At 43.6% G+C, this 21,283-nt stretch overlaps 1 protein-coding gene across 1 annotated transcript; it reads left to right on the forward strand.

The window, feature by feature from the left end:
• Positions 1-1,620: 1,620 nt before the first annotated feature.
• On the forward strand, positions 1,621-20,424 carry ZNF488 (zinc finger protein 488). Its single transcript, XM_075155442.1, has 4 exons — positions 1,621-1,767; positions 12,492-12,714; positions 16,860-17,088; positions 19,010-20,424. Exons 2-4 carry the CDS (start codon positions 12,499-12,501, stop codon positions 20,179-20,181), a joined length of 1,617 nt encoding a protein of 538 aa, XP_075011543.1. The 5' UTR covers positions 1,621-1,767; positions 12,492-12,498; the 3' UTR covers positions 20,182-20,424.
• Positions 20,425-21,283: the final 859 nt, after the last annotated feature.

A 21,283-nucleotide genomic window follows, 5' to 3' on the forward strand; every position in this document is an offset into this window, starting at 1 on the left:
CCGACAAAATGCTGGGGAGCGTGGGGCTAGCGCTCTGCCAGCGCCCCTTCCCTGCCCGCCCAGCCGCCCAGGCCGCCTCTGCGGGGCCGCCTCCCGGCGCCGCAGCCTCCCGCCGCCAACAGCACCGGTCTTCCCGCCTGCGTAAGACCCGCCAGCGGCTGTCACTTGCACTGGGCCGTCCTGGCGGGCCCGAAACCGCAGGGAGGTGGGGGGGCGGGGGTTGGTGTTTTTGCCCAAGGGAGGCTGGGCGGGCCGAGCCGGGGGTGCAGCCCCGGGGCTGCCGGTGACCCGGGCGCCCGGGCTCGTTTGCTCGCGTGTTGCTCGAAGGAAAACCAAACCAATCGTCAGCGGAGCTGACCGTAAGATGCGGATCTTACCCTGGGACACAGGTTACCCCAGCGCACTGTCTCACAGTGATTCAAGCTCCGTAAGGCAGGTGACAACGTCTAATTATCCCTCCCTACGCCTTCTGTAGCTATGTGCATAAAGGCTGCAAAAATACAAACTCTTGCGGTACGAAGTGCAGTGGGAATCGTTCATCTTGGTTTCCTGATGTCTGCACCCCAAATCAGAAAGTGTTTCCAAAGAAGTATTAAGAGATGCCACTGGCACATAAACCCGTCGCTGAGAGGGTGGGAGGATGCAGATCTTCCCACAGTGGTGGGTCAGCTACCAACCCCCCGTTACACCCTGTAACATCGTTGTTCGTTCTGCCTGAGCTGAATTTTAGAAGAAAACACAAACTCTTGACTTCATCCTCTTTAATCCCTGTAGCACAGAACACGTAGAGCGTGATTCTCTCTCTATTGGTATAAGATTACTCTTTAATTGCAGCGAAAATCCATCCTTTCAAAAGCATTAAAGGATTGACGTTTCTTTACCGAATACAAGCCAATATTCAGATTACATGGACACTAATCAAATAACCCGGGTTATTTCATTTGTCAACATGTTCATAAGAATTTTCTACCAGGCGTTAAAGGCATTTATATGGAACGACATCTTTCAAAAGCAATGTCGCTAGTCCGAATTTAGGGAATATTTGATTATGACAAGACGTTTGATGGTTTTATTTTACATACCAGCTGTGCCACAAATCGTTTCATACCTCAGACAAATTCCTAATTTTGTATCCTGCGAGTACTTTCTATGAAGCAGTAGTTTTCATTTCAAGCCATTCTTGTCACTACCTGCAGCTCCCAGAATAGCCTCATATTCAAACGCGTTGTCAGATGCTCTGAAGGACAACTGGCAAGAAGGCTTTGGAGGTGGTTTGGTTTTGTTTGCTTTTCCCCCCAACTTTAAAAGAAACTCCTCTTTTTAAAGTACCGTTACGAGGGGGAGTCCCGTCCACCCCCCTCACCCCCCTCGCAGTTCGCAGCCGCTCCCGGGATGGCTTCTGCTGCGGAAGGGCTCCGCGCCTCCGGCTGGGCGGGGGTGGCAGCGGGTCCCGGGGGAGGGGGACGGCTCGGTGCCGGCGGGGGGGCCAGGGGCAGGCGCGCTGCGGTAGGCGTTTCCCGGGGTCTGCTCTGGGCGGGGAGCCGTGGCGGGGGAGGAGGATGCCGCCGTGCTGGGGCGGTGCGGCGGCGGGGGGCTGCCGGCGCGGCTCTTGGGGGGCCGGGCGGCCCCGGCGGCGGGGTGAGGGCTCTGCGGGGACGCGGCAGTAGCGGGATCCTGGCAGCGCCCTGCGCGCCGGGAAGGGGGCACGGCGGGCACCCCGGTGCCGGAGAGCCCCTCTCTGCGGAGGGGTCGCAGCGGGGCCCCCAGGTGAGCGGCGCGGGGACAGAGGGGGCCGCGGGGGGGGGCAGCCCGGCGGGAGGGCCCGGCGGGGCGGGCCGGGGAGGCCGCCCCGCCGCCGGCAGAGCGCGGGCAGCGCGTGGCGAAGCGGGCAGCGCCGCGCCGTCCCTCCCGCCCAGGCTGCGCGGCCGCGGAGCGCTGCGCTGCGCTCCCGGAGCGGGTAAGGGCGGCGGCAGGAGCCGCGGCGTCTCGGGTCGTGCCGGCGGCCGGTGCGCACCGAGGGGGCGGCAGGGGCGGAGAGGCGGCCCGAGGGGGTCCTCGACCAGCCCGGGCGCTGCCGCAGCGCCGGGACCTGCCGTGCCCGTGGCAGGGCTGCCCCGGGGGGCGTTTGTCGGGGAGCAGGCGAGGGCACGGGGGTGCCCCTTGTTGACTAGTGCTTAACCCCGACCTTGTCACCGCCCGCTTCAGTGCGGCCCCGAGGAGAGCCCCCCGGGCGGCGGGTGCCGCCCCTGGGCTGCCGGGGGGCGATACGGAGGCGGCTCAGGGCGGGGGGGAAGGCGGCCCCCCGCGGCAACCCCGAAGGTAGCAGCCCTTTTCCTCCCTCCCGGCTCCTCTTCTCTCGCCGAGACCTCTGGAGCATCAGTTGCCCTTTTTATTGGTTGCAGCTCTCCTCATCCTTCCAACTTCGACAGGTGATCCGAGCATCGTGGCGGTTTTAGGTACTTACGTAGGGTCTAATTGCTTTTAAGAAATTGATGAACTTTCTTTGGAATAGCTCATATTGTTATTCTCTGTTTGTATCTAATATAAGGATATCCACGTTCCTTAGTAGAAATTTCCTGCTGGTTAAGTAAGTCAGAAGCTGCTATTGTTGTCACTTTAAAATGTCACATTGATCTTCACATTTGCAAATCCTTCCACGAAAAGGTTTCTGTAGGAATTCAGCCCACTAGAAATGCTTGAAGCATTTTAATGACTTTATTCTGTGATCTGACAGGTACTAGTTGGAAGAAATGTCAATAAAAACTTGATGGAAGACATGATTTGTAAATAGTTTTATATTTTTAATATAGTTGCTCTTAAATAAAAAAGAGGTTGCACTCATGCATGAAATTCGGAATTTGATAATAAATTATTGCTCAGGAGCTATCCCTTATTTTTGGCTTTTAAAAATGCAAAATGTAGCGCTTGGCAGCTGTTGTTACCATTTATTAAATATAATTGGTACTAGAGAGAGGGATTTATTTAGGCAATAGGAAGACTGGAGATTACCTTTAAGATTTATTTATTTTAATGTGTAAAACTACACCAAAGCTTAAGCTGCTCTTCGAGAAAGCAAATTTATTTGGTATTTAAGCATCTTCCAGTATTTCAAAGCAAAGTAGAGCTGCCTTATAGAACTCTATAGAGATATTAACTTATTGAAAAAAATAGCTTTATAGCCATAGAAATAGTAATGTAAAGTTAAAATATTACTTTAGCTTCTATTATCTGACCATAATATAACTGGATGAGAAAGTACAAAAATACATTCTGTGTAAAGAATTATAGATTGTACGGAAGATTTTACAGAAGAAATTACTTTGCTAAATCCTAGTATGTTATATGTGAATATTTCCATGTCTGTAATGCCGTGAATCAGTTAATATAATTTTCCTACAGGACAGTCAGATGTTACTTGCAGATGCTATTAATAAACACCAGGTCAAAGAATAAAGTATTTTGTTGGGAAACAAATTATTTTAATTTGCAAAATTCACTTTCCAGTAAAAGTTTTCTTTGCTTCATTGTAAATAAGTTGTTTATGTTGTTCCCCACAATTTCACAATACATAGTGTTCTTCAGCTCAGTTACTTGCTGTTATTGGAGTTGACATAATGTAGTAAGTTTAGCATTAATGTAAATAAGATTAATGTAAGTTAATGTTACTTAGTACTGTTGAAGAAATCTGCAGTATTATCCATGTGAAAGTGACTGCTTAGTTTTAAAATATTTCTCTTCAAATACAGATGAACATGCAAAATCACAAAAGATTATATAGTTGTATGTATAGCTGTATGTATAGTTGTGAATGCATATACGTGTGTATATATATGCGTACATATATATATGTATATGCTTACACACTGATATATTAGTTTCCTGTCAGAAAGAAACATTTGAACATATATAACATTTTTTAAAACCGAGAGCTACCAAAAATAAATAGCAGGACTGTTAAACAAGAACGTATCTTATATATCTGGAACATCAATCAGGTAATGTGATTTCTTTTAATTTGTGAAAAGGAGACATGAATGTGAACTGTATGAAGAGAGAGGGAAGATGATTTGTGACTGGTTTCACAAGTTACACATTTTGGTTCAGTCTGTCTGTGGTTCAGTCTGGTTGTGTTTGGATTGTGTTGGTTGGTTGGTTGATTGGTTGGCTGCTTGTTTCTCCGTTTTCTGTGGCTACACATAGGGAATGGTGGTTTTGTCTGCATGGATGCCTGGGTGAAGGAACAAACGCACAAATCTGTGTGAGAACAAAGGTGTTAGCACAAGTTGCCACCATCGGGGCTCCTATTTACGTGAATCAAACAAGGATTTTGCTGAAAGTGGATACACACATCTGTGTGACAAGTAACTTTCTTACACTATGTTGACAGATGAATAGTTGCCTTCTCTGTTCCCCTTCCCCTGGACAGTAAAATAATTCCAGTCTCTACAGCTTTTATTATCATTATCTCAGTTACTTTATCAGCGCAGATTGGGTTGTTCTTAACGCATGGATGGGAAGTGGTCGCTGGCAGGAAGGGGCCCTCTTTGGATCACCTGCCCCCTTGCTTCTACGCAGAATCATTGCTGGGATCCAAATTTGCCACCAGTGAAAATGGGAGGATGAAAGAGCATACTTAGAGCTCAGAAATTCAAGGAATATTGTCTATGGGCTGTTTCTCAAAGATGGACAGGTTACTAAACTTGAGACTCAGAAATCAATGACACATGACAAGTTTTCTTTCATAAAATCAACAGCAATTCTTTTCTTTTTAAGGTAATCCAAGACTTCTGTATACTCTGCTTGGGATATAATGGCTGTCTGAAGGGTAGCAAGCCCACAGCTGGCTTTGTTCATTCCAAACAGGCTGGGAATGGCAGCACATAGCTATATCTGTCTGTCCTCTCCATGCACACTTTTACAATTTTCTTCATGTATGTGGGATTTTCAGCAGTAGAGGTATGAAGGAACCACTTCATGCCCAGAAAGAAACAGCTCCCAGACCTGCACCCAAGCTGAAGCACAGAAGCTCTGTCTTGCAGCAGCAGTGGGCTAAAAGAAATTACTTGTTTAGAGTTTTCATGCTTTGAAAGGACCTTCTCAGCTTGTAATTTAATAGATTTAGAAAACAGGTTGCAGTTTCTTTCAGGATTTATTTTGTGGGTTCTGGAATTACTTATTTCGTCTTTTAAAACAAGAATTCTCCATTCCTTTCTTCGATTTCCTGCCAGTTTTAGTTTTGATTCTTCTCCTTTGCAGTTCACAACTTGAATAAAAAGAAAGGAAAACCTTGCACAGAAGGAAAGCAAATGTATAAAACCCAAGAAGTGGATTTTCTTGCTTTTCCATCTCTGATTGCCTTGGAATTCCCTTCATGTGTTAAGAATCCTCAGTTCCTTATAACAACAGAGAATAATAAATGCTGCAGACAGAAGCACTCTGTCTGCATCAGCTCAATTCCTTTAATATCTGTAGTTTATTGTGCATGACACTGCATGTCTGATCATGGATTCCTCAGACTGACAGACCTCCTATTGAAATCAAAGGCAGTTTTGGCAGCGCCCACAAGAGTGCATTGGCATGAAGTCACAGGTTACGCGCTTCAGGGAAAACACCGTCACACTTTTGAGTAGAGAGGAGTGAGTTAAAAGGTGAAGGAAATGATGGTTCCAGTATTTAATATTTCTTTTTTTTTTTCCTTTCAGTTTTGTTGACATGGCAAATGCAGAGCTATACTGTGTATGTTAATCCCTGCTCTGGAGAAGGTCTGGAGTAGATGTAAAAATGGTTGGGGACACCATGGAATGATGCTTTCCAGGATCAAATACTTTCATTAGTTTTTAAGAGTAACTTCTGTGCTGTTGTTTTTTCCAACTAGGGTAATTGCTTTGAAAGTGATATCGCTATTTGGAAATTAATCCACAGTTAAAATGGAATGTAAAGGTGAAATAGAAGAAGCTATTGAAATTTTTTAAAAATCAAATTAATTTAAGAGAAACAATTTTTATTATCTCCTTCCATTTATGATTGTGAAGAGCTGAACTAGTTAATTATGTTCTGGCTGAAAAGGTTCACCTCTTGCAAAGGTGATTCATTTGTTTCCTTCATGCTTGCAGTTGATCATAATATTAAGCAAGGCTACCAGTGCTGTTATGACCACCAGGAAACTCCAGGTGATGCTACAATTCAACATTGTCACTGTGGCAAGAAGAATTGGGCCAAATCCTATGAAAATAGGAGGCAGGGGAGTCCTTGCTCAAATTGGTCTTTCTAGATTTGAGCATTTCCAGACATTTCTTAGAAGAGCTTGCAGTGACATCTGAAGGCCATATAGTAGAAAATCAGGGATCTGAAAATTAGCTCAGAACTGTTCCTATGCCCTTGTCTCGCTTCCCCTCTCTAGAAACATATTTTTCTCATGAAGTGAAGGAGCTATGTAAAAATTTTTCAGGAAGGCAAAAGTTGTAACCCTAGTTAGTTAATGGGATGATATGCAAGTACTAGGAGATGGGGAGAGAGGAGGAGAAGGCTATCTGCAGGGTTCCAGCTTGGAAGAGCATTCAGGAAACCAAAAGATGACCAGCAGTTTGTGTGCTGCTTCGGGAAGCAAGCAGGCTGGCAGCAGTTGCTGTGAGCACCATCTATTTCTTGTGCTTTTTGATGGAACATCCACAATTGCATAATCCATAGGGAGCTGCCTGCCCATAGGTACTTGTTGTTTGACAGATCTGTCATACTTCTCAGAAATCAAGATGCAAAATCCATCACTCAGGGACATGGTATATGTGTATTGGATACTCTCTGGGGGATGAAGAGTCCATTAAACAGCAAGTCCCTAAACTCATCCATATGAAGAATTCGTATCTGTGACAGATAGAATATGGAGAGTACCCATCGTCTAACAGGTGATCTGACTCTAATGTGCTACTAAAGCACTATTAATATTCATTTTATTTCACCCTTTCAGAGACATGTGTGTGGCTGAGCCCAGAGGGATACGAGCTGCTTATGCAGAACATGAGTGAGAACAGCAGGATTATGTTGCATGAGGGGGATCATGTCCCTGGGAGGCAATGACACTCCCACCATTGGCAGTTTGAGGCAAGCATATCATTGCCTGCATGATACGGAGCTGAAGATATGACCTTCACAAAGAGGCTTATGACAGCGTTCTGTAAACTTTGCTATATAGTAGAAGAAGAGTGAATTAGATGTACGACAGCTAGCGAATCTGTAAGAAATGAGAGCATAGCAGAAATATTCCTCCTTAAAGGAGGTAGCCAAAATGTGGAAATCAATCACAGAAGACAAGAGTAATCGGTTAGGTGAAGTCTTGGAGAATTCTCTGTTATGATCATTTTTCCTATCCTTCACTCACTGTGAAGAATGTGAGCAATTCACCCACTTCAGCCCATCGAAGAAAAATGCCAGGCATTCTAGTATACTTTGTCCATTTCTCATTATGACTGCATTTGTAGATTCTTAATAAGTATGACTTTCCTTAGACTGTGAAGACTATTGGCAAAGATGTGAGATTTGCATTGAGACCGGATTTAGAATTAAACAAGAGCTCAAGTACTGGGTTCATGGGTTGGTGTAGAATTTTCATTCAGGTTCAATTCTGAGGTTCCTGAAAACTAAGGAAAGTTTTGCAAAAAACAAGCATTCTCAGTTGCGGCCAAAGTTTTGGCTTTGGATTATAACCGGATGAAGAACATGTAGAGGTTAGTCTAGATCCAAATCAAACTTCCATCCAAATTGAGAGGTATTTCAGATTTATATTCTGGCCTACTTACACGTGATCTTACTTTGTTCTAGCTCATTTCTGTCATCTGTTTTAAGCGCTGCAGGGGGTGCTGCTATATTTCAGCAATGCTAAGCTACCTGCTGGTGCTCTCAAGCTATGAGGTTGCATTGACCGTTATGCAGCAAGCCTTCTGCACTGCATGCTGCCATAGTGTAGTCACGCACCTGCTGACCCCCGCGGAGAATCCAGCAGATGCCCTTCTGGCAGCAGTCGGACCTGACCTTGCACAGAGTCATTCCTCGGCTATCTCTGGGTTTGCAATGAGTGGTGGCAGGACTGAAAAGAGCAGAGCTGATTAGGGCCCTGAGCGATCTCATGCCCATAGCCTGTTGAGATTTACTTCTGTAAAGTGTCAATGAGTACTTTACTGGACTTACTAGAGGAAGAGCACTGGCTGGATTTAGGCTTGGGATTCTGCTAAACTTCCCTGAGCTTTGCTGAAAAGGCACCTCTCTGTGTGTTTTGCAGACACTACCATCCTCCAACTCATGGGACAAAAGTAAAATCTATGTTAGCAAACTTTCTTAAAAAGTGCCATGCAGCCTGACAAATTTCTTTAACAGCAACAACCATTAAAAAGTGATTTAAAAAAGTCTGCAATGTAGAAATACATTGCCTAGGTTGTCTGTGTGTGTGGGGGTACCCTCTTCTATGTTGCAGCTGTTGAGTTGCACAATCCAGCCATAATATTGCAGTGATGCCTGTAAAGCTTTTATAGACACTAAGCTCCTTTTCACCTCTTACTCCTGTTGTCCATGGTCCTTTTAACTCCCTTCAGCTCCTCTGTTGTGTTTCCTTTGCTCCACCAGAATGTTCAGAAAGTAAATCAGTTCAACTTCTCTCTCTCCTCTCAAGTCATGTTTCAAGACTTGGTCTTTACTTTTGAGGAGGTCAGTATTTCAGTTCTCCAAGATAAGGGCTGTGGCGACCAGAGAACCCCCTACCACCCCTCACCTGTGCAGGAGGCAGGACTTGTTCCAGTACTGTGCTGTGGATGAACCTGCACTTTGCAATGGAGACCTCTGAGCGAGTGCTGGCCCAGATCGGAAAGCCCACAGGCTGCAACGCATCCCTTTGCAGAAGTAGCAGCTCATTTTCGAAAGCAGTGCAGTCATGCTTGCTCGCTGTTACTCCTCAGCTGATGAAGTTGCCTCTGTAACACAAGCTGAAAGCTTGTCCATGCAGAGGGAAGAGCTTTCTCTTGCTATTTGGAGACTGTAGAAAAAAGATTCACCGTTTTTCAATGTTGCGGAGTATCACCACTGTCCACTCCGAATACCAGCAGCACATCTTCACCCTACCTTCTCTGTTTCAAAAAGAGAACACTGTAAATTTAAATTACACTCCCTACCTGACATAACCCTGACCAGGCCCTATAAAACCCAGTACCTTTGGAGGCCCCTAACCTCCTGTTCGAGCAGAGCGTGGCAGAGAGAATGACCCACTCATGAGAGAAGCGTGACATGCCTGACAGGGTGCTCACAAGCTGCGGTGATGCAACAGGCTAACACCACCAAGGACGTCCTGCTGTCGCTTTGTCTTGGGATTCTGTGTTATAATGAGATGTTACACTAGATGGTGCAGTTGACAAATTATTTGAAGAGATTGGTCTTCCCATGCCAAAAGCTTTTGGCACAAGGTTGACCACAACAAGCCCATTTGCTGTGTACACACAGTACAGCCTTTTCATAACTTTTCACAAAGTTGACCCTTCCATGCAAGACTTGAATGCGACCCACAGCTACCAAAGCAGCGCTTTGAGACTTTAGCATTTATGCCTGTAGGTTTGGGGGATTTTTTTGCTCATCACAGATCTTTGACAATTCACAAGTCACTTAGGAACAAGCAAACTGTAATGGCATATTGAGTTTGAGGGATGCTTGGGTTTGGATAGAGGAAAGATCTGTTAGAAAATATCTGATACTCCTTATTAACTTGCATTTCCCATATCCCATCAATCTAGGTGAATTAAATGGAACTGAAGATGTGCACATACCGATTTATTTGCTGGAGAATAAATATTGATTTATTTGCCCCATGGCCAGATACCTTTGCCATAGGGCAGTGCTTTTAATGAGGAGTGATGGCTTCCCTTCCCCTCCCCAGAAGGGAGGATTAGCCTGCAGGCAGGCCTGTGGGACAGAGTGTACAGGCAGAGACTCCTACGTCCAGGGGATTAGTTCCTGCCCTTCCCTTTGGATGTGTGGAAGCCCTTCTGTACTCAGGATTCGGGGCAGGGGAGTAGGCAGCACAGCAAGCAGCACACGCGTTGCTGGGAACTGTTGACACTTCCACCAAGGAGCTCAGAAGAGCTGTCCGGGTTGGAGGTGCAGGCGGCGGGTGTGCTCTGGGAGCTGATGGTTGCAGATCCATCTTGCAGGTAACAAAAAGAGTACTAAAACACGTCCTGCCACTTTGTGAATCTTTCTTTGGGACGTACATTACGGCAGCAATCATTAGGTGGTGCTGTTACATGTAATTCTTGCACTTACTCTTGGTATCCATACATTTTCAGTCTTTGGAGAAATGGCTCCTGCTAGGGTTGCGTTTACAGTAGCTCTTTGAAAAGCTGCTGAAACAGAGGAAAGTAGCCCGCAGGAGCAGGAGCTAGCTGGAAGGGAGTGTAGCTTCTTCAGACCCTCGTATCTGCTTTGGGTGAGATTTCTGGAGGAAGAGACTGGCAGCACACAGGTAGCACCCACCCTCTTCCCAGGAGAAGTGCGTGTGCTCAAATCCAGCATCCTTCCCCACTGAAAACTCAGCTTTGAGGGCCCTGGATTTCTGTTTCCTCTGGAGTGATAGCAGTGCGCCAAGGCACAGCACTCTCCTGGTTTATATGGAGAAATTCAGATTAATTTCACAGAAAGGGAAATCTTAGTAAGAGGAGTTGCCTTCTAGGGTCATAAGTGGATAAGCATAATAATGTCAGAAGAGATTAAGAATTTCCTGAATGTGAATTCTTTCAAAAAGGAACTGGCTCAGGTTATAATTTATTTCTAAACTTATTTAGAGAAACTTTTAAGCGCTTTAGATCTCAAATTTATTTTGTGATGGTTTGGAACTTTTTTTTTTGGTATTATTTAAAATAAATATGCCTTGACTGTTTCCATTTATTAAAAATTGGTATAGTTTAAATGGAAACACACACATACATATGAATATGTTGTATGTAACTAGGTAGATCCTATATATTGTACGAACGTATGCATAGTCCCCATCATTTTGTTCTCACACGAATAGTAACTTTAGGAGATTACTGGGAAACCAGGCAGTGAAACTCATCATTACCAAAGAGCAGAGACCTATTCTATCCTCCTTTTAGCGACTAATCTCTGGCAAACCATCCGACCCGTTTTTTACCCCTTTACCTCCCACTCTTTGCCTTGGTTGTCTGGTTTAGGCCTTCATCTTTCAGTTGTTTACTACTTACTGCATATGTAACCATGTATTTTAATATTTTCAAGGTTGGGCCTTAGACCTTGCCTACCAGGAAGAAATTATACTGAATTAACTATACTGATTTAGAAACTGATTTAGTTAAATCAGTGCAACTCTCCTGAGCACTTTATATCACTTCAGTTTAAGTCATGAGTCAGTGAGCAACAAATCAATTCTGTTGGCAGAGAGTGAGAAAGATTAGACTGGATCTTCAGCCCTTCCATCTTAGTATTTATTAGGCTAAGGCCTCTTCAGGGCTTGTTGCTGTTCTCTTTAATTTTCCCTGCCTAACAGACCTGATCCAGCTCTTGATGGCATAAATGAGGGTTTTTCCATGACCTCCAGCTGGGAGCTGGAGATGGCAATATCTTTATTAAAAATCTAGAGAAGCTTAGAATGACAAATAACTCAAATCTGCCTCCTCACTGCATACAGAGTTCTCAGATTGTGGCTCATATTGCAGAAATAGTCGCTGCTCTGAAAAATGTGATATTCTACATTCAGGGCAGGAAAATTCATCCTCTGAAGACAGCAATCTCTACTAACATTATGCTAAGAGTATCACCATACAAAGAGTCGTAATCTGATTCGATCTTCCCAACAGCAGCAGATAAGTAAGATCTCACATATATTTTGAGATGGGATGAAAATAATCTTTTTGTCAATCTCCACAGATTTTGTGCATTCGGGTTGGATAGACTCGGGACTCAGGTTGTTCCTGGTTTTGTACCGGTTTAACCAGAAACTGGACTGATGCACTTCCAAATCAAAAAGCACAGCTTTTTCAAAATGTGTTTCAAAAAGTGCTCAGGGCTTTTTTGTTGTTCTTCTCTACCTTTCGTCACACTTCAACAAACTACTAACTACTAATAAATGAGAAGGATATCTGAGAATATGCTGAACAAGAATATGCTGAGTTCCACTCACTGAAAATTTTGCTTACTGTTCCCAAAGCTTCTTATTCCTGGCTGTAGAGAGTAGCAGTGTAGCAGGAGTTGAACTCTTGGAGTGTCTGGCTATTCCAGAAAAGAGTAACTCACTTGTTTACACCTAAGATTTTGGTTTAGTGCAAAGTAATTTTTCTCTTTCCGAACAGGCTGTTAATAAAGCTGTAAACTCCATAACCAACAATGTTCTGGCATACTCTTACAATTCACCTACAGCTCCTAGAAGGCTTTAAATTGTTAGTAGTGATGACCCCTTCCATTTCCATCTCTATTCCAAATGTGATTTCTTGTTTATTTTACAGTTTTGTGATGGAACTTACATCTTTGCCTAAATTCCTTTGGGCAAGTGACAACAAACTGCTGCATCACCATTTTCCGGACATATTGGCTACTGTTCATACCACACAAGACATTCCTGAAGAAGTTGTTTTTGGACCATGCATGCTCCAGAACACCCTGCTGGACACTGTAGCGTTTATTGCTCTCAAGTGTTCTGACAGACGGAACATCCATTATGTATTTAAGGTAGGAGAAATCAGCATTTAATGTTAGTCATATTGAAAAGGGTTACACTATCCCTGAGAAGGTAACTTTGCCAAGGGGTAGATTTTTGTTTTGTTCAGCACAACTAACAGCTCCTTCAAAGGGGAGAAGTAGCCAGTGCATTTCTGATTTATGAGCTGTAGGCTGGAGGGACCTCGGTGAAAACTGTTTCCTTTGCAGGAAGAATACAAAGTCCCACTCCTATGCTGACGACTGATGACCTGCGTCAGCACTGACCGGGAATAGGAGGAAAGAGGGACGAATAGTTTAGAAATTTCATGCTCAGGTTTCGTCCTTACAAAGGACAACGGAAGCTTATCAGGAGGTGTGACAGCCCTGTGAGAGCAGAGAGGGAAGACTGTGGCATTGCACTGATTCGTGCAGGTGGTATATTTGCAGCATTTATTGATGGATCTGAGCAAGCATTAACCCAGTTTGTTCAGTTATCCATACAGTAAATCACAGTGGCAGTGATCTCAGCACAGGCTGTATGAACTGTGGAAGACATCAGTCAGGCAACTAGTCCACACAATCTTCAGGCAGCCACAACTTTTTGCTGTTAGTACATGGACCTCCTGAAGTTACCTTAGATACGTCTGTCTGTGTACAGATGCACTTTTCAATCACTGTAGAGAAGCCACAGAGACACATCTGTGAAAGAAAAGGAATTGTCATGTAGGGAAAGTCAGAAACCCCAGGACTGTGATGGAGTATTAACTCTCCACCTCTAGTTCCCAAATTTTTTTGTTCCCTAGCCACTGTTTGTCATAACATTTTCATTTGAACAATGCATATTTCTCACGCTGGCCTCTTACCTTGGTTTTCTGGATCTTGGAGTGCATTTCAGTCACCATTGGTCTAGATGAAGACAGGGAGGTAGTTTTACAATGTGAGGCAAGCAAATTTTCCACATGCTATGGCATGGATGGATCTGGGAGAGATCCAGTTTCTCCTAAGATTTCTGTGCTCTGGAGGAGAGAAACCACAGGGAGTATATGTGATATGGAAGATGCAGCTGTTGGGAGATACCTATTCCACACTTTTGCTTTAAACAAATTAAGAAAGAGAAGAAGAGGCTTCAGGGTTTTTCTGACTATTTGTTTGAGTCTCTGGCACAAGTTTGCTTGCTTGGACAGTGTTATCAGTACTCCAGGAGAACTGTAAGCTCTTTGGAGAAAGATCTCTCCTGAAACAAGGCTTTATTTATGGAATATTTCTGTATTTCTCCTGGGAGTTTTGGAATGACTGGAGACTCAAGAAAGAGCCTCAAAGAGTTTCTACGTTGGAAGAGCCCTCCAGAGGGATGGCTTTAGTGTTCTGCTATATTTGAGCTAAGTAACTGTTATGCAGCCATGAAATTGGATGCCTGAGTTGGCTCAGATCTCTGTCTTCTGGCATCAAATTCTGCGCAAGTAGCTGTTTCAGATGCAATCGGTGGTCCCATATCCTGTTAGCTACTCATAATTAAAAGTAAACCTTCCAGAAATCAGGAACTATTGTTAAGCTCCTAACTCTGTGTGCAGACAATTAATTAACAATTCAATCATGATACTATGTTGTTATGGCACTGAGGTGCAAAACAAGAAATGGGTTCTGATATGCTGGCTGGTACAAACAGAATACACACAGGAATGATTTGGCAAGGTGGATTCTTCGCAGCTGGGGTTCATGTTCATCATAGTTCGGCAGCACTCCTCCAAGACTTTGGGGAATATTATTTCTAACAAGGGTTTCCTCATCTTGGGCTTTTATGTTTAGTCCAAAAGGGAGCTCTGTGTTTTTTCTCTCATCCTCTTAGAGACCCTAATTTGAGCTCCTTGGGCCAATGTGTGTGCTTGGGCAAAGAAAATGCCTTGGCAACCACTGGCACAGGTGGTTCTTTCCAGCCAATCATTTACCCCAGCAAAGAAAACCATCCCCTTACAAAGCTGTCCCACTGAGTTCCTCTGCCCCTTACAGCTTCTTGTGGGTTCCAAGGAAGAGTCTTATTGTCTCCCTTTTCCTCCAGCCTCTATCAAGGAAGCCACATTGTCTCCATAGCCCAACTGTGCTTGAGCCTGTTGGGCTGTGAAGCCTTTACCTCATATATGGGTGCAAAGGATTCATCTGAGGGATTGCCATCTCCAGAAGAGGGGGACTTGCAGGGTTTGTAGTGTCTCTAAACACATGGAAAAACTAAAGCTGGTGCATGCTTCTAGTTGGCAGCACCCAGATCTTATGTTCTGTCCTTCACTCCTCCCCACCTTCTTTAAGCTCTCTCAGCTCTTTCCCTGGAGGCCTGGTTCCTGGAGGAGCTGTGCTCCCTTTGACTTTGCTCAGAGCGCCGGGTGGATGCTCGGTATTTCTGAAACACAGAAACTAATAAATGACAGCCTCTGTCATAGCTATTAGTTACAACCACTGTGTGTGGGTGGGTGTGCTTGTGTCGCTGTCAGACTTTTGTATTTCTCAATCATTGCTAATTCCTATGGCATTTAGAGAGAACCAATTACAGGGCATGCTAATTTATTTTCTCTCTTATACTAATTAACTCTTATCCTAATGGTCCCTTAATGTTTCATTCTTGTATTCAAGCTACTAATGCTGTCATACTTTTCATTGTAGGGAATAGTCAGAGAGAGTTAAAAACAGAGAAAGAAATAGCCAAAATTATGTTTCTGATACCAAACACCAATGAATAGCTGCCCTGCAATTAGTGGGAAACAAAGAGCTATACATTGCTTGGGGTGAAATTTAGATCATACTTGTCATTAGACATTTTTCATTTCCAAACTTCTTCCTTTCTAAACAATGACTTAGTGCTTCAAAAATTAGTTGAGGCTTTTTATGCGTGTAAATGTTGCCCTTGATCGCCCTGTGTTTCAGCCTCCAAGCTATGAAAATCTTCCTCATCTTTCAAATACTGCAGAGGACATAGATCTGCTGTGGTAAACACCAAGGAAAAAACCTATAAATAAATAAATCATTCAGAGCAAATGCAATAAAGTAACTAAGATGGGAGCCACACACTGAATGAGGAAGACAAAGCCAAATGTTTTATAATTATATTCTTTCCAGAGCATGGTCAACCTGTGAATAAATGACTCAGAAGTCCTGTGAAGAAAAGCGTATATGTGACTGAGGACTATGCTGTAATATACACACAGGAGGGAAATTTAATTTGAGCAGTAGACTTAATATTACTTTTTTAATTTCTGAGTGCCTGACCTTGCAACCTAAGCAACATTTTTTAACTTAATCTGTTTAGTATTTCTGAATGCACACATACTGAAAGTAAATCAACCCCTCGCAACTCTCAGAAATAATTTAATGAAAAATATTCATCTGATGAGTTTTTATCTGTGTAGATACTTTGAAATGAATTTAATCAATTTATCAAAGGCAGGAATAGGAATATAACATTTTATTTCTGAAAAAGAAAAGAGATCATATAAGTGCTTCTTAGTTGTATCCATTAGAATCTAATTTTTGTGTAATCTAGCCAAACAGTTATATATGCAGATGTTGTCTCCTTGGGGTGTTGAATCAAAAAACCAAGATTATTCTTACACCTCCTGACTCATATCCTTTTATGTCAGTGAAAAACTCCACATGCAACTGCCCAGAGTGTGTGTTCATTTCGGGCTCACTGCACTGATCCGGGGGTCTGCACATCTCACACCCCCCAGGCCACAGCACTCGCACCTCTCCTGACTCATTTCACATTTTCCCATGGGATTGCGACCCCTACTTACAGAGGAGCACATCTGCTGTACCTCCGTGATCCGCACCCGACACAGTCCCGTGGGACAACCTGCATCAGACAGAGGACATCATCCTTGTCATGAGTGGGCTAGAGATCAACCAGCGTACCAGCCCTGGCATTGCTATGAGAGGTTACCTGTGAACATCGGTGTCTCCTTCTCCCCTCCATGCAGCTGTATTCCCAGAGCTCTCAGCACTCACAGCGGGGAAGCCTTCTCCCTATGATGACTTTGGATTTGGTGACACTGGCGTATGAATTGGGCTCACAGCTTGGCATACTGGCTCTGCGTGAGGCAGAAGACAGGCGTTGTTCTTGAATTTGATGGAAATCTATTTTGGGTCCCAAGACATGAAACTTCCCTTTTTTGTGTCCTGTCTCACAGGTAGACGTTACGTCTGTGCACAGTCCCACAGGACTGCCTTGGATGAGACTTGTACAAGCAGCTGCCAATAGCAAGGAGCAGAACTTGGAAGCTTACTTAGAAAACAGTCAGTTATATTATCGCTCTACCAGGAAAATCAACAAAAATGAGGAGCTGCTTGTCTGGTATGATGAGGAGCTTTCCAGCCTCTTGGGTTTCAATGAGATAAAAGCTCAGAGTCCCCAGAATGGTAAGTACTGAATTGTTGACTGCAGGGGTCACTGAGGACTAAAGTGAGTCTGCAACTTCTTTAGTATGTGGTGATCTTGTAATACAGGAGATAAAACCTGTCTAAATCCTTTAGCTAAAAGAAAAGACCTGCTTTGGGTATTGAGCTGGAGGCGTACAGCAAGAACAAATTTACAGTTCTCAATGCCATTTTCATTGCTACTTTCCAGCAGAGAATGGTGCACTAGGGATTAATGCTGAAATTTTTGAGCTGTGTAATGGGTGTCTATGCACCTGACTACCTTGGAATCCTAAAACCCTAAAATATCAATTGGCCTTTTTTAGCTCATTGAGGAATCAGGTATAGGCAAGTGTTCAGCTTTAATCTTGTAAATGAGCAGGGCTATAAAAAATACGCAACATCCCAAACAGTACTGCATACAGCACAGTCTGCCTATTTAGCTTGGGACACAGTGGGAGCAAAGAAAAGGGCATGATTTTCATTCTGAGATATTGCTAGGAACTTATTGCTCTAAAAGAAATTGAGTTGGCAGTTGTTGAAAAAAGTAAAAATCTATATTATGGAGAGACTGAGCAAATCACTGTCAGGTCCATGCCAAGATTGACTCCACCTGTCATTTGCTCCAAACTTTGATCTAGTTAGACTGGAACAAAATCCTTTCTACGTTCCCTTTGGTTGATTTAAACAGAGTTGATATAGCTTGGTTAGTAAAGGTGTAGGTTGGTAAAGGCATGAGTTGGTAAATTTATATGATAATGTACTTGCCTGTAAATTAATATTAAATTAATGTAGACACAATCATAGCAGGAACCCACTAAATTGTTTTAACTGATCTCAGCGTATTCTGTTAGCTTCTGTGTAGACACACTGTCAGTCCTATGAACTTACCAGGCCAAAGTGTTATCTACACAAGAAACACTATATCTAGACTCAAGACTTTAAACTAGCTGGAATAATGTTCCACCCAAATCAGTGGCCTTATTTTCTTCTAAAAAGTTCAGTTTCTGTAGTTTGGGAAGGGATCTAACCTGTACCGAGCCTACAAATTAGGGGTTTGTAGTTCTACCCAACCAATGTATGATCTTCCCTACATTTCCCAGGCTTCAGGTGCTGTCTGGCATAATTTGCATTTAAAAACTGCTGTGTGTTGTGAAATAATGTAGCATGGATACTGTTTATAAAGGTTAAGATGTGCCATACGTGTCTTGGTCACTGAATTATGTACCGTCTGTTCATGGGCAATCAATCATCCCAATGAACCAGAGATGCAGTACATCTGAAGGCCAGAAGGAAACAGTGTCATGCCAATGCATGTTCCCCATTCCTCCTGCTCATCACTGGCATTGTTTCACTTCGAACATTATTTTCTGTGCCACAGGCATGTGTGCCTTGAGTTTGCCAAATGAGCATGAGTAAAGGCTTCAGGTATTATCATCAGGTGATTTGTGAAAAGTATTAAACCTCCAGAGTATCCTATGCAGAAAATAGAGGCTCATGCCAAAATCTTTGAGTCCAGGTCTAAAATACATTATTACTTGGGTATATAGAATTTAACATTCAGCCTGCATTAAAGCCAGTGACTTAGGAAATGTAGACCCAAATCTGGGTTCAGACTTCAAGTTGCCATAAAGTCCATATGGTTTTATCTAGACCATTGTGTACTGGCCATTTTACATAACACAAACTTGGCTTGAGAGTCCAAAGGAAAGCATTTTTGCAAGTAGCGCACGGAGGCAAATATGGGTGAATCATTCTCCGAAGCAGCAAGGGGCCTGATTCTGCACTGGCATTAGCTTTACCATGTGTAATCTTGTATGACACAATAAATGTTTCTGGGTTTTTGTTTGTGTCAATGGCAGAATCAGGATCTGCCTGTGATTCTAACTTTGCAAAACTCATCATCTGTTGTCTGTTTCTGCAGAGTTGAGATGTCAAGAATGTGACCGAGTCTTTAAATGTGAGCATTCCTATCTCTCCCATGTCCGCTTCCTATGTGTCCCAGAGAAGAGTGCCCTGCTATGGAGAAACTTCCAGAACCCTAAGACTGAAAAGAGCAACTTAGCTGAGCAGACCACGAATTTCCACAGTCTGGCAAGGGATCTAGAGGTCAAAATGGCAGCCTGTAAAGATGACGCCCATGGTCTCACAGGAGAAAAGAGAGCAAAATCTGAAGAGGCTGAGAACAACAGGAGCAGGAAAACAGTGTTGTTGGAGAAAACCAATAATCTGAGTGAGGAACATAACTGTGGGGGCAAGGAAGAGATTGGGGGAGAGCATGCATTGGCTGGTTCTTTCTGGAAGCTTGGTTCAGGGAGGCAGTCAGCTAGGAAGGATGCTTTAGAGCAGAAGCAGAGCGCTTTCACTGAGGTCAGGAGGATGAAGGAGAAGCTGAGGAATGAGAGACCAAAGGAGCCAGAACAGGAGGATGGTATGGTCCCACTTGGTAAAGAGCAGGTATCAAAGGAAGTGTTGCTGAACTCCTCTGGTAGTGCATTCTCCTTTGTGTGGCCCACCAGAGCCCGAGGAGAACAGAAGAGTGCTTTCAGCAAACCCAGTAAATGTCTAACAGAAAGAGCTGCAATAAATTCTTCTCATCCCATGAGTGAGTCACCAAAGAGCCTGGGGGAGCTGTCTGGCTTCATTGCCACCACAGACATCATGTGCTGCAGCACTCTTCTCAATTCCAAGTTCTTTGTCAGTGATTTGTGTAATGCTCAGATGCTGCAGACAAGCGTCACTCGGAGCAATGTTTTCCCATATACCTCAGAACCGTGGCCCAAACAAGCAGGAGGACAGTTACAAAACACAACCACCACTTCTTCTTCCTCCTCCTCCTCCTCTTCCTTGACTCTTCTTCCTCCCACCTTCACGTCCTTTGGAGTGGCTGCCCAGAACTGGTGTGCCAAATGCAACCTGTCTTTTCGCATGACATCCGATTTAGTCTTCCACATGCGGTCTCATCACAAAAAAGAATACTCCTCAACTGAATCCCAGTGCAAGAGGAGACGAGAGGAGAAGCTAACATGTCCCATTTGTCATGAGTACTTCCGAGAACGCCATCATTTATCCCGGCACATGACTTCTCATAATTAGAGCTGTGTAGACAGATCTCACCAAGGGTCTGGGCAGGTTGGGTAAAGAAGGGGAACATAGTTCACTTGTATCCATTTCTTTTTGAGTTTACATTAATTTCTTACAGGAAATCACTGTTTACAATAATTTATAATAGATGTTTTGCAAAAAAAAATAAAATGTTTACAAGAGTCTGAGTGGTTTGTAAGTTTTGAAAACTCAAGCTAGCCCTTGTCAATCTATTTTTGAGGAAATAAAATAGTGAAATGAATGCACATGCAGTATTAATTTGCAAACAGTTGGGAACAAAATTATTGTTTTGCAAACAGAGTTTTCTTTGCTGGTGTCTGTGCAGTACAAGGTAAATACAGAAGTTACAACCATCTCATTGAATGAGGAATCTTTAAGCACTAAAAAAATCAGAGCTTATATGCTAAAAGAAAAGAAGTTATTGTTTCTAGCAGCTCTGGTGGACTCTTACTCCTTTATGTTAGCTGAATCAGCTCTCTTATCAGATTTGTGAGTCTGAGTAAAAAACTTGTATCTTACTGTCTCCTTGGCTTTGAAAGGGACTTGAAGTTAAGACTCGTCTGAAATTTGTGGTCGTCAGCCACTGACCAATAGACTGCCAAAGAGGGTGTGACTTGTAAATCAGCATATCTGAGTTGTGTTCTAGGCTCTGCCACTTTTGAAATATCTTTTACAAAGTCAAATCAACCTGGATCTGTATCAAAATGTGACCTGTTGTCAATGTTATTGTGTAGACAGGGAGCACAAATTCTGCCCTAATGTGTGCTTGCAAGATCTGTGTGACTTTAGTAGGTGTACAGATCTGATGGGGGTAGAGTTTGGCCTGTAGTTTTCAGGTTTTGGATATACTAAAGGAAGCAAGTAGGGTATTTGAGTTACTATTAGCTACTGATAGAATCTGCACACTTTAATTGTGGATGATAGGCTCTGTTCTGCTGACAGCTAGAAGAGGAATGTCCTTCACAAAATGACACAGGCATGCATGAATTGCATTGCATTAGACCAGCTTGTCTATCCTCTGGTTTCTACATGGGCCAGTTACACCTTTTTTTAAAGAAAGTGCTGAATTCTCTCTACAGTTTGTCCATATGAG

The sequence above is a fragment of the Calonectris borealis genome, chromosome 7 (assembly GCF_964195595.1).
Source record: "Calonectris borealis chromosome 7, bCalBor7.hap1.2, whole genome shotgun sequence".
In the NCBI taxonomy this organism is placed as follows: Eukaryota; Metazoa; Chordata; class Aves; order Procellariiformes; family Procellariidae; genus Calonectris; species Calonectris borealis.

What these genes read in the sequence shown, in the direction of transcription:
- ZNF488 (XM_075155442.1), top strand. Translation starts at nt 12,499, where the DNA reads ATGGAACTTACATCTTTGCCTAAATTCCTTTGGGCAAGTGACAACAAA. An exon ending in ACATCCATTATGTATTTAAG is followed by an intron (nt 12,715 to 16,859) that starts GTAGGAGAAATC and finishes CCTGTCTCACAG; the next exon opens with GTAGACGTTACGTCTGTGCA. An exon ending in AGCTCAGAGTCCCCAGAATG is followed by an intron (nt 17,089 to 19,009) that starts GTAAGTACTGAA and finishes CTGTTTCTGCAG; the next exon opens with AGTTGAGATGTCAAGAATGT.